The sequence below is a fragment of the Rhinopithecus bieti genome, unplaced genomic scaffold, assembly GCF_001698545.2.
Source record: "Rhinopithecus bieti isolate Rb0 unplaced genomic scaffold, ASM169854v2 scaffold_11744, whole genome shotgun sequence".
Lineage (NCBI taxonomy): Eukaryota > Metazoa > Chordata > Mammalia > Primates > Cercopithecidae > Rhinopithecus > Rhinopithecus bieti.
The window spans coordinates 630,723-643,455 of NW_016807094.1; the positions used below are offsets into that span (position 1 = coordinate 630,723).

Below are 12,733 nucleotides of genomic sequence, written 5' to 3' on the forward strand. Positions count from 1 at the left end.
GCAGCCACCACTTCCCTTGCAGAAGCTCCTGGCAGGCCTCTGCATCTCAGGTCCCGTTCTAATACTGGGTGGGGCTCAGAGCCTGCGGAGTGAACTCCTTAAGTGGAGGTGAAACAGAATTCGCTTGTCAAAAGGGCAGTCTCAGGCAGAATGCTGTCCCCTCTGAATCATTCCTTTTGTTAAGGATTAAAAAAAAGCCATCCCCAAAAGGCACAACCCACCCTGGAGAGAGCAGAGATAACTAAGCTTGTGGGAAACACAAGTGCAGTTGGCACCAAGTCAGAGGGTGGGGAAGGGAGGAGAGAAGATATCCAGCCCCTATGGAGGTGTATAAAAGGTGTCCACTCCGGCAAAGAGCCACAGTCCTCAGCCCAGGCCAAGCAAGCTTCTGTCTGCACCTGCTCTCAATCCTGCTCTCACCATGAGCCTCCGCCTGCAGAGCTCCTCCGCCAGCTATGGAGGCGGTTTTGGGGGTGGTTCTTGCCAGCTGGGAGGAGGCCGTGGTGTCTCTAGCTGTTCAACTCGGTTTGTCTCCGGGGGATCAGCTGGAGGCTACGGAGGTGGCGTGAGCTGTGGCTTTGGTGGAGGGGCTGGTAGTGGCTTTGGAGGTGGCTACGGAGGTGGCCTTGGAGGTGGCTTTGGTGGGGGTTTTGCTGGTGGCTTTGTTGACTTTGGTGCTTGTGATGGCGGCCTCCTCACTGGCAATGAGAAGATCACCATGCAGAACCTCAACGACCGCCTGGCTTCCTACCTGGAGAAGGTGCGCGCCCTGGAGGAGGCCAACGCCGACCTGGAGGTGAAGATCCGTGACTGGCACCTGAAGCAGAGCCCAGCTAGCCCTGAGCGGGACTACAGCCCCTACCACAAGACGATTGACGAGCTGCGGGACAAGGTGAGCCCTTGGAAGCTGAGGAGGGGTCCTCCATGCAGGGCAGAGCCTCCAAGGCCAAGAAACAGTGTTGTGGGGGACCAGGTGTGGATAGAATTCACATCCTTCTTGCAGGAGTAAAGCCTACTCTTTTACTACCAAGAGTCTTTATCTCTGATGGACTTTCTCATGCCACAACGCCCCAAATGCATTTTCTCTCATTATTCATTTTTATGATTGTTATTCCTCATGTCAGTTTTTCTACTGCTTTCCAGACAGTTATGTTATTCATGAGTTGATCTCTATAATCCTAACCTACTGAGTTATCTGGAAACATGACAGGTTTAAAAGCCACTAAGAATGCGGGAAATCAACAGAGAAAGAGAGACATGTTCATTCATTGCCCTGGGAATAATTGTTTACTTTGTAGGGGACCCATTCAAACTGGTATTCTCAATTGGCGATGGCCAAATTGGGGGAGAGAGAGGCAGAGGCTTAGCCTGTGCTGAGCCTGGGTGCCCTTTGTCAAGCCCTGTCTGTTGTGCTGTGATATCAGCCTGTTGGAGCAGAAATCTACCAGCCTGGGCTGAGTCCCGGCCATATGGAGTAGGCTTTCAGTGCTTTGGAATATAAACGTTTAGACAATAAATTCAAACGGATGGGAATATTTGTTGGATTTCCCCACCACTCAGCTGGGAGGTCAGCTCCAGCAAAGTGATTGTGAGATATGTGGCACCAAACCGAGTCCCTCCTGACTTTCAGGGGAGGGATCTCAAGACAGTGGCCTAGGGAGGGTGCTAGTCTGAGGCTGCTGAGACATGACGAACCAAAGATGTTCTCAGCAGGTCGTTCTTCAGAAATGCACTCCCTGCATCTTCCCCAGGGTCCTCAGACATGGAATATTAAAGTGATAGAAATGACTGGAGGGGATGCAGCCACACCCCTCACTTTACAGAAGGGCAATGGAGGCCCAGAGGGAAATGCTTTGTCCCAGCTCACAGGACAGTTTAGAGGCAGAGCCCCATGGGAACCAGGTCCTGCCCATGTTTTCCCAGGCCACCTCCTCAAGCACGTGGACCCCCCAGAGTAAGCTTGTCTAACCTGTGGCCGGTGGGCTGCATGTGGCCCAGGAGGGCTTTGACTGAGGCCTAACACAAATTTGTAAGCTTTCTTAAAACATTATGAGGTTTTTCTGCCAATTTCTTTTTAGCCCATCAGCTATTGTTAATGTTAGCATATTTTATGTGTGGCCCAAGACAATTCTTCTTCTTTCAATGTGGCCCAGGGAAGCCAACAGACTGGACACCCATGCCCTAGAGGTAACTTTCTTCTGTATTTTGTAGATCCTGACCGCCACTATTGAAAACAACCGGGTCATCCTGGAGATTGACAATGCCAGGCTGGCTGCAGATGACTTCAGGCTCAAGTGAGTTTTTTTTTTCCCTCCTTCTCCTTTCCCAAGAGTCTCTTAGTTTAGACAAAAGCTCATCTGACCAATGACATTGGAGCATCCCGGGAGTGAACGTCTAGAAGTATTGGAGTCCAGTGCAAGGGTGGAGGGAGTGTCTCATATCATTTATGTCTTGCTTTTTCAAAACACATTTCTTTTTCTTTCTTTCTTTCTTTCTTTTTTTTTTTTTTTTTTTTTACTATTTTAGGTATGAGAACGAGCTGGCCCTGCGCCAGAGCGTGGAGGCCGACATCAACGGCCTGCGCCGGGTGCTGGATGAGCTCACCCTGTCTAAGACTGACCTGGAGATGCAGATCGAGAGCCTGAATGAGGAGCTGGCCTACATGAAGAAGAACCACGAGGAGGTGAGCGGGGATTGCAGGCTGCCCTGGGCTGAGCCACCTCCAGTGAGAAGGAGGAGCCCTCCCCTGCAACTGGACACAGTCCTCCACTGTAGGACCTGGAAACACTTTCCAGAACACTCTGTCAGCACTCAGAGCCAAGGAGAGGGAGGATGTGGAGCCTCACACATCTTCCTTTCCCATCCCCACAGGAGATGAAGGAATTCAGCAACCAGGTGGTCGGCCAGGTCAACGTGGAGATGGACGCCACCCCAGGCATTGACCTGACCCGCGTGCTGGCAGAGATGCGGGAGCAGTACGAGGCCATGGCAGAGAGGAACCGCAGGGATGCTGAGGAATGGTTCCACGCCAAGGTACCCGGCCCTCCCACCCCACATAGCCTTATCCCATATAGCCAGGGGACCCGGTTGGACACAGCGTCTTGGTCAGGCTGCTTGAGCTGAGCTTCCCCATCATGTTCTTCCTGCTTGCATTTCAGAGTGCAGAGCTGAACAAGGAGGTGTCTACCAACACTGCCATGATTCAGACCAGCAAGACAGAGATCACAGAGCTCAGGCGCACGCTCCAGGGCCTGGAGATTGAGTTGCAGTCCCAGCTGAGCATGGTATGCCTGCGGCCTCCTGCCCGGTGGCCACCACCTCCAGGTTTCCCTCTGGCCTGGCTCCCCCTGTAACTTCTTCTCTGTCACTCCACCAGAAAGCCGGGCTGGAGAACACGGTGGCGGAGACGGAGTGCCGTTACGCCCTGCAGCTGCAGCAGATCCAGGGGCTCATCAGCAGCATCGAGGCCCAGCTGAGCGAGCTCCGCAGCGAGATGGAGTGCCAGAACCAGGAGTACAAGATGCTGCTGGACATCAAGACGAGGCTGGAGCAGGAGATCGCCACCTACCGCAGCCTGCTCGAGGGCCAGGATGCCAAGTAGGTCCTCTCCAGCCTCTTCCTTAGGATAGTGACTGCAGGACCCGTGGGTGTCAGAGCAGGCAGCGCCTTAGAGATCCCCTCCCTCATGCCAGAGAGGAGACCCCTCACTGAGTTTATGGGACATTTCCTTGGTAGGCTGCAAGGTTAACACCTTTAAACTTTCGAATTCTGGCCTCCGAGTTCGACTGGAGGGAATAGAGACCGTGGAGGGAACATCTGATATTGGAAAAATATGAGCTTGGATTCAGTTCAGCTGAACAAAGCTATTACTATGGTGCTTTAACAGCCTTTAGACTCTTAGCAGAGATCAAGCCACCTTGTGGGCTCAGGGCTCAGGTGGAGGGTTGTGGGTTTGGGCGATCCAGAGGGAGGACAAACACCCTGAATCTTGTGGCTAATAATGTCTCCCCTTGAGACCTCTCAGACAGACAGATAGACAGGCAAGACAGACAGGCACCTGATGCTGCTGCCTCTTGAGCTGGGGGCACAGCTAGGAGGCACTAGAGTCCAGCCCAGGAGCTCCAAATGATAAGCCGAGGCACTCCCCCAGAGGAACAGGTCAGCACCTGCCCTCAGTTACCCTCTGCTCATGGCCACCTCTCTCCTCTCTCCTCTCTCCCAGGATGACTGGTGTCCCCTCCTCAGCAGGTAAGGGAACAGCCCCATGGTGTGGGGGGAGGTGGAGTTAGGCTCCTGTTCACTGCCCCAATGGGGGTGGGAGCTGGTGGGGAGGGAGGGAGCCAGTGCTGGGCTCTCCAGTGTAGGGAGGGGGAGAGCTGGGGTGGAAGTGGTCATTTGCTCATTGATTTTCCTTTTGAAATTGATGGCTCTGCCCCATAGAGCTATTGGGCTGTCTTGGCAAGAGCCCTCTTTGGGGACAATAAAGAGTCCCCATCCACGAACCACCTGACTACTGAGGAGTTTGTGAGCCCACCTGGGGGGTCCTGCCCTGGCCTGAGGTCGGTCTCCTCCAGTCTGAGCGTGTTTTGTCTCCTGTTTCCCAGGAAGCGTCAGCCCCCGTAGCACCTCTGTTACCACAACTTCCAGTGTCTCTGTTACCACCACCTCTAACGCCTCTGGCCGCCGCACTTCTGATGTCCGTAGGCCTTAAATCTGCCTGGCGTCCCCTCCCTCTGTCTTCAGCACCTAGAGGAGGAGAGAGCTGGCAGTTCCCTGCAGGAAAGAGGAGGGGCTGCTGGACCCAAGGCTCAATCCCTCTGCTTTCAGGACCCCACATCCCGACTTTCTCCTGAGGATGGGCTCTCTGTGCTCTTCTCTTCCCGTTGGATCTCTCTCCTCTCTGACCTGGATACTCTTTGGTTTCTCAACTTCTCTACCCCCAAAGAAACGATAATTCAATAAAGATTCCTGCCTTTCTGCAAACATATTTTTGATTCTGGCCTGGTTTCTGAGGTGGCCCCTGCTAGGGCCCTGGTTTAGGGGGTGAGGGGGATACAGCTGGGCGGAGCAGCTAATCCAGACAAGGACAGGCCTAGGGAGCTTTCTATCTAGGAAGGACAGACACAGGCCCATGGGCCATCTGAGCACACAGGCACAACAACAGCAAACACAGAGGACACAGGCAGCTCACAGACGATGGTGTCCAGCAGACATGGACAGACAGAACACACCAGAGGCAGTGCAGGGGCACATGAGCCAGTTCAACAGCCTGGCAGATGAGGATGTTCAGTGAGAACGGCAGTGATGCGCTGATACTGGACTCAAGGGTGGGGGAAATGTGGGCGTCAAGTACAGAGGCCTCTGGGGCAGGCTGCAAGGGGCCGGTGAAGGGGAGATCTGGGGAGAAGGAGGTCCAGGCCCCACCTGCTGCCTCCCTGCTTCCTGCAGAGAGTGTTTCTTCTCAGGCATATGGCTCCCTGTTGGCCTGAGGCATCCACTCCTAGTGTCCTCCCTGGCCCACCGCTAGGTCCTGCCACTCCCAGCCACTCCTGGGACCAGCTCCCTGGCCGGCCGAAGGGGCAGAAAAGAAACTAGCCCCTTCTCTCTGCACTCCCCGCTCTCCCCCTGCCCCTCTGGCTGTCCCTGCTCTGATTCGCAGCCTCCTCTTGCTCTGCTCACTCCTTACACGTTGACTCGCCCCCTGGATTCTGGTGTGGGTGTTCTTCTCTTTTTTCTCTTCACTGTCCCTGTGGGTCATCCAGGACATGCCCATGGTTACAGTTGCCCATATGTTCTGATAACGCCCAAACTCGAATCTCCACTGAGGTCCCTCCCAGTCTCAGACTCCCATCGCCAGCTGTGAGTTGGACATCACCTCCTTCAATCTACCCATGAAAAGAGTGCCCATCATCCTCCTAGGTCTGGTCCTTCCTTGCCCTTTATCCTGGAGGACCTGGAAAGCTGAGCCAGGAGCTCGGATCCTGGCCTTGTCTCTCTCCCTCACCCCCTTCACAATGCTTCCCATGGACACTGCATTAGTCATAACGTCCTTCCTGGTCCTAACTATGGGCATGTGGCCACAGCCTCCTCGCTGGCCTCCCTGCCTCCATGCTCCACACTCTAGCAGGGGCGATTACTGGAAACTGAGTCTTCTTCTCAGCTTAGAGACACCACAACCGCTCCCTGCTGGTCACTGAGGAAATCCTAGACTCCTCGCCTGCCTCCAGGTCCTGGTGGTGCAGCTTCTTCTGGCCTCTCCCCAGCTCTGGCTCCTACACTAGCCTCCCTCACCCACCTCAAATTCCTGCCACCCCAAACTGCCCTCGAGGAAGCAGGCAAGTGGCTGGGCACCCTGGGGGTTTTGTTCAACGAGAGACCTCCATCTGACCCAGCCTTCCTCTCTCCTTTCTCTCCACACTCCTGTCTTGGTTTTATTGGAGACTCCCAATTTTTATTCAAAATTCAGATGAGATGGACACCCCCTCCTCTGCAGCACCTGGCTGAGGTGGGGCACAGTTGGGTGTTCACATGTGTGCGCCCATCTGTCCTAGCACTGACAGTGTGCTCTAAGTGGCAGGGCTGTGCCTTCCTCAAAGGGGGGGGTCTGTCATCCAATGGAGTGCAGGTGGGCTCCGTCAGTGCTGATGAAAGGCAGTGATGAATGAACAAACTGGGGAAACGCCCCTCCAGTGCCATTTGATTTTTGTCATGGGGCTTAAGGCAGAGGGTAGATGGAGTTCCGGCACCCTGGCCATCTGCCCCCTTCCTCTGGCACCATCCTCATATTCCCTCCCCTCCCCTCTGCTGCTCCCTGTGTGGTTGATTCTCCCCCTTCCTTGTCTTCCTTCTCTTCCCCCACCTCAAGCCTGGTTATGGGTTGCACGCAGTTGTCTTATTCACACAGCGGTTGCTCAGACATGCCTGGCACAGCTTGCTGAACCAGCAGAAAGGTGTCCATCCTCCACCATTCCAAATCCCACCCCAGACCCCGCCACCCGCACGACAGAACAAGGTGAGGCTTGGCTCAAGTTCACGTGCCTGGAACGGCGCCAGGAGCTAAGGCATCAAAGAGAAACAGGACATGCCCTTGCTCCTGGCACCTTTTAACATTTTTTGTAACCTATTTGGTCAGCAGCTATCTATTGAGTGACGGCTGCATACCAGGCACTGTGTGGGGTCCCGGAGAAAGAGAGGCAGATGAAAGGAAGCCTCTGTCTTCAAGGAGTCCATGGGTTAACAGGAAGGTAGGAGGAGAAACCCACACCAATGAACTGTCACAGTCTTCACAACTCTGCTCGGGTTTCATCGTTTGCTCTAGGTCTTCTCTGGTCTTCCCCACCAATCCCAGCAAGACCCTGTGCTGTCAGCAATGACTGGACTGCAATGTTCATGGAGCCTAGAGCCACAGGGACCTGATTTGCATTTGTAATCCTGGGCAAGTTACTCAACCTTCCTGGCCTCACTTCCTCATCTGCTAAGTCTTCCTTCCTCATAGGTTAATTAAAGTCCAAGTGCTCAGAACAGTCACTGGTGCACAGTAAGTGCTCAGTAAACAAGATACCTCTGGTCATGATCTTTCTAGTTCTCTTTTCCAAGCTATGCATTCCTTCTGGGTAGGGCCGATTTCATCGTCAGTCTCATCCTCATACCTAGAATGTTATAAGGGTTGAATGGAGAAATGAGGGAATAAATAGATACAAGCCATGGGAAATGAAAGTTGTTAGTAAGCATTGTACAGAGGGCACAGGAGCCCCTACCCTAGACTGAGAGAGGGGCCTGGGGTCTCAACGCTGAACTACCCTGGCTGCTCCAAGGCACCCTGGGGTTCAGATTCCAGGGCTTACAGGGCCTGGAGCAGCCTCTCTTCCTCAGACCCTGGGCAAGGCTATTTAGGGGCAGCCCTCTCATTCTCTGAGCTAGTTTTACAGAACATCGTGGGGGGTGAGGGTAGTTGCCCATGGGAGCAGTGAAATGAGCTGCACTCTAGGCCCAGTGGGAACTCTGGCCTGGGAGCCTTTCACCCAGACCCCAGGGAGGACACTGAGAAGCTGGGCCCCATCTGGGGACCTCTGTGGCCCCATCAGGAATCCCGGGGAAGCTCAGAGGGCAGGCCAAGAGCAGGTGTTTCTGCCAAAGCTACCTCAAGAGCCTTCCTGAGTTGGGAATAGAAGGTGGTCATCTTGGCTCTGTGGTCAGAAGGGTGGGAGAGGCAGTGGGTGGTGAATCCACCTCATTCTCCCTGGGACTCAACTCTTTATCAGGTATGGGGCAGCCATTCAAACGAGGGCAGATTTATCAGGCCTGCTGGGTTGACCTTCCCAGGGTTGACCTACGTGCCACGCCCATGCCAGTCTCACACCGATGCTTCCCAGTGCTGTGGCTATGAGGAAACAGCCCCTTTGCAGTGGCATCTGGCTAATCTCCATGCCAATGATTGTTTGTGAATGAGGCCATGTCAGCACAAGAGATGTCGGAATGAAAGAGATAACGGAAAGGGGGACACAGTAGCATATTCTTTATTCTCATCCTTTCTTTCATTTCATCTTTACAGCAATCCCATGAATTGGCGCAGCTGTGCCCATTTTACACATGGAAAGACTGAGGTCTGGACAGGGTCAAAGACCTGCCCAGCGGGAGAGCTGGGACCTGTGGTTCCAATGTGCTTTCCAAGACTGGGGCTGGTCCTTGGCCAAGGGTCAAGCATTCAGCTCCAGGAATCTGGGGGATAAGCGAGGCTCTCTCCCAGATCCCAAAGCCTAGGGGATGAAGGAATCAAGCCTGCGATATTCCTGGGGTGTCTTGGCGCCTCAGAGCCAGGTCAGGCTCTGGAGGGAGGAGGGCAGTGGGTGGCCCACACAGGTGGAGAGACATGGCGCTGTCCTGTGACTCCTGGCACTTCAGCCACTTCCTCCTCACTCTGAGCAGCAGGCACCTCCCTCTCTTCCAGGCTCCACCCTGGGGAATGAGCCAGGTTGCTGCCCTCCTCAATGCGGTGGCTATCCTGCCCAGGCCCTGCAGAGGGCAGGCTCACCCCAGAAAGTAGGGCAGTGCCTCGATGGCCACGTGCTGGGACACAGGGTGGAGGGGCTGGCCCCTAGACCCAGTCCTGGCCGGGCCTGGTCTCAACATGGGGCCCCAGCTGGGCCCTTGACAAGCAGGCTGTGGTTGAAGGCACGTTCTAGGCCTGAGACCCCCTTGGTGCCTATTCCCCCTCTGTGTTGGGTGATAGCTTTGAGGATCCATAGTACATCCTGAGTCCCAGCCAAGGGGAGCCCTAGGGGAGGATTAGGAAGCAAAGTCATAGCAGGGGGTGCAGGGTGATGGGTGTGATGGACTTTTCCAGCGTTTATTTTTTTTTTTTTTGAGATGGAGTTTTGCTCTGTCACCCAGGCTGGAGTACAGTGGCATGATCTCTGCTCACTGCAACCTCTGCCTCCTGGATTCAAGCAATTCTCCTGCCTCAGCCTCCCAAGTAGCTGGGATTACAGACATGCGCCACCATGCTCAGCTAATTTTTGTATTTTTACTAGAAACAGGGTTTCACCATGTTGGCCAGGCTGGTCTCAAACTCCTAACCTCAGGTGATCCACCTGCCTCGGCCTCTCAGACTGCTGGGATTACAGACGTGAGCCACTGCGCCTGGCCACTTCCAGCTTTTCTTATTCAGCTGTGGGGGCCCTTCCTTCCTCCCTGCCTGGGTCAGGGCGTCTGAGGGGCTGCCCAGGGACCTGCCCTCTTTTGGATGGTGTCCCTGGGACTGTTGGTAGCTGGAGCGAAGCAGAATATGTGGTTCGTGTCCCTTTGAGCAGCTCCTTTGGGGGCTCCGAAAGAGCTGGACACACTTCACACCCTCCATCCTCTTGCAGAGTTTGAGAGAAAATAAGCAGATAGCAGGTGTTGCTGAGACTTGCACAGGCACCTGTTGAGGGTGGGTATTTGGGGGACTTGGCCAAGAACTGGTATCCCTTTTTATGAACAGTCATAATGACTGTGGCTTCTTTCATCCAAGGATCTCAGACCGGTTTGAAAGTAAAATCCACAGTGTCAGGCATGGTAAATTACAGTCCGGAGCCCGCAGTCTGGTTTGTAGACACGCTTTTGTTAGTAGGAAGAGAGTCAAATCAATTGCATGCTGGTCCCTGTAAATGTAGACTACAAGTCCAATCAAACAGGGTGTTTGGAAAATTCACTTTATGGTTCAGCTAAGTGATACTTGAATCAAGGGGACGCTAGACACTGAGGTACCAGCTCTTTTCTCCCAGTGGGCCTGGCCGTGCATCTCCCACAATCACAGCTTCTCCAAGCACACCAGGGAGAGAAAGGACGCTCCGAAATGCTCCAACCATAAAAGTGGGGTGGGGGAGTTAGGGACTCAGTGGGTTTGAGCAGGAGACTGTGGACTCTTCCAGATGGGAGCTGGCAGCCAGTGCAGCTGTGCAGGGAGAGCTGGCCCCAGGGGAGAAGGCGGTGGGCCCTGAGATGTGGAAGGCTGAGCCTGGCCACAAGAGGACCAGAGAGGTATGGCTTAAGGCTGGGGTGAGGGTGGCTCTCTGGGTATCTACCACAGCAAAAGCAGCTTGGAGCAGAACCTTGAAGTCCTGGGCAAGCACAAAAACCACACCCCAGGGGGAGAGAAAATACTTTTGTATTTTGGGGGAGAAGAGATTTCTAGAGTAACTCTGAGCCTTGCCAAGTAGGACTTTGAAGGCCTGATGAAGGTCAAGGCCTGATGGGGGCATAGGACCAGGCCAGGAACAGTAGGTTGGGAAGCTGGACCCATGCTCCTCGTAGGGCCCTAGCGTCTCAGGAGGAGCCACCACTCAGGACCAGGACCAACGCTGTGGAAGGGCAGCCAGGCAGTGGAGGGGACCTCCTTCACTACTGAGTGCATGTTCAGATAATCTTGAGCCTGGTGAGGCTGGGTGATAGCAGTGGGCAGGCAGACATTTGGGGCACAGGCTTTGGGGTGGGAAATGGAGCAGAGAGAGACTTGCCAAATCTTGTCCAGGAAGGTCTGAGTCATCCTGCTGAAGGCAGCTGCCATCAGGGTGGAATGTCACTGAGGTGGCCAGGATGGGAGGCAGGATAATTCAGCCTCCGCATCTCCAAGTACTGCTTGGACTTGGGAGGGCAAGAATGACAGCCGCTGAGAGCAGAGTGTGACAGGACAGGAAGGCATGATTCTCCAAGGGAAGCCCTCTATGCCTGACCCTGAAAACAGCCAGCCATGGTGACAGGCCACGAGGGAAGGAGGGAAGGAACAGCTCCTTTTGTTTGGCCAAGCCTCTCAACCAGCAATGTTTCCTTACTGAGGGTTTCAGACACTGGATACCCAGTTAGATCAGAATTGCAGGTAAACAACAACAATAACAACAACAACAACACACACACACACTCTATAAGTGTGCTCCTAATACCACATTAAAAAAATTTGCTAAATCTGGCAACGCTCTCTTTATCAGGTCTGTGAATGGCCCTTAGTTTTCTACCATCAAAACTGAATAAACAAGACTTTTCCTGGAGTTTTTGGAAAAATTACATTGGTGGCTAGAAAGGTCTTAATTGTAGGGTTTCCCCCTTCTGTAAGGCTTTCTTCAACTTTGTGTACCTGTTGTTGCATGTCTGCGCTAGAATCTAACCTAAGCTGACAGTGGATTTGGCATGAAATGTTGATGGGGTTATTTGACATAGAATATATAGAACCCTGCGTCTTAGGGGAGGGGACAGGGCTCCCAGGTGCTTTGTCACTTGAATGTATTCTTTGTTCCAAGGAAAATTCAGTTGTGTGGAGGAAATGAGGATGAGTTGTGGGTCTGCCAGGGACCTGGGTGACCGCTGGGTGCTGGGTGAATCTGAAGAGGTTAAAACATGGAATGAACACCTTTTAGGTGCCTCTTCTGGTGGGAAATTCTGTAGGATCTGGGTGTATGGACCTTAAGGGTGGAAGAGGCAGTAGGAGAAAACCAGAAAGATGGAGCTGAAACCAGCAGGCTGCTCTAACAGAGACAACCATCGGCCTTCTGCAGAGATCTTATTCTTGTCGGTACCCATTTCTGGTTGGCCTGGCTACCTCAGAGGCTGCTGTCTGGTTTGTTTCCTTCACTATCTTTGGGGCCTTTGGGTGGTAGTGACCAGCATGTTCTGACCAAAGCCCAGAGAAGCATAAAAGGAGATACTCTGCTTGAAGAACTCACTCCCTCCTTGGGCACACTGTGACAGCAATGCCTTGGGCACAGAAGGGACTGTTCAGAGCTGGGCAGAAGGAGACTTGGGCTTGATATTTTGGGTCTTTGCCCATGGAGAACCTTGGTTTTCAGATTGAAGTTCATTTCAGGGTGCAGACTTCTTTCTGCCAAAGGAGGGGCCAGAAACTCAGGAGTTGATGTTGAACTTGGTGGCCTTTGAAGATGGGCTTGGGGAAAGACCAGGACTCTTTCTGTTCCTATGGCAGCATTCCCCTTCTTCCCCCTGGCCCCAAGCTGGGATCATGGTGGACAGGGCGTCCTGTCAGCACTGCAGCCTGCAGGTGGGGTGAGAGCTTTTGGAAGCTTCTAGAGTAAGGGTCAGAGGCCAGATGGAGACTCCTAGCTGAGGGGACTGCTGCAGCTTTGGACACAATCCCAGACCATGCTCTTTGAGCAGCTGTCTTTTCTCAGACAGCTGGGTTAGGCCTCTGAATTAGTATTCCATTAAACAGGGCAAGTGGTTTGTGCCCTGGAAACAGCACTGGACT

At 53.6% G+C, this 12,733-nt stretch overlaps 1 protein-coding gene across 1 annotated transcript; it reads left to right on the top strand.

Moving 5' to 3' along the window:
- Nucleotides 1-272: 272 nt before the first annotated feature.
- KRT13 (keratin 13) lies at nucleotides 273-4,987 on the top strand. The gene is made up of 8 exons (XM_017880147.1): nucleotides 273-892; nucleotides 2,212-2,294; nucleotides 2,527-2,683; nucleotides 2,872-3,033; nucleotides 3,159-3,284; nucleotides 3,377-3,597; nucleotides 4,223-4,248; nucleotides 4,605-4,987. The coding sequence occupies exons 1-8, from the start codon at nucleotides 422-424 to the stop codon at nucleotides 4,709-4,711; spliced, it is 1,353 nt and encodes a 450-aa protein (XP_017735636.1). The 5' UTR covers nucleotides 273-421; the 3' UTR covers nucleotides 4,712-4,987.
- Nucleotides 4,988-12,733: the final 7,746 nt, after the last annotated feature.

Coding starts and splice junctions, on each gene's coding strand:
- KRT13 (XM_017880147.1), top strand. CDS start 422: ATGAGCCTCCGCCTGCAGAGCTCCTCCGCCAGCTATGGAGGCGGTTTT. Junction 2,295..2,526: donor GCAGATGACTTCAGGCTCAA/GTGAGTTTTTTT, acceptor TTACTATTTTAG/GTATGAGAACGAGCTGGCCC. Junction 4,249..4,604: donor TGGTGTCCCCTCCTCAGCAG/GTAAGGGAACAG, acceptor CCTGTTTCCCAG/GAAGCGTCAGCCCCCGTAGC.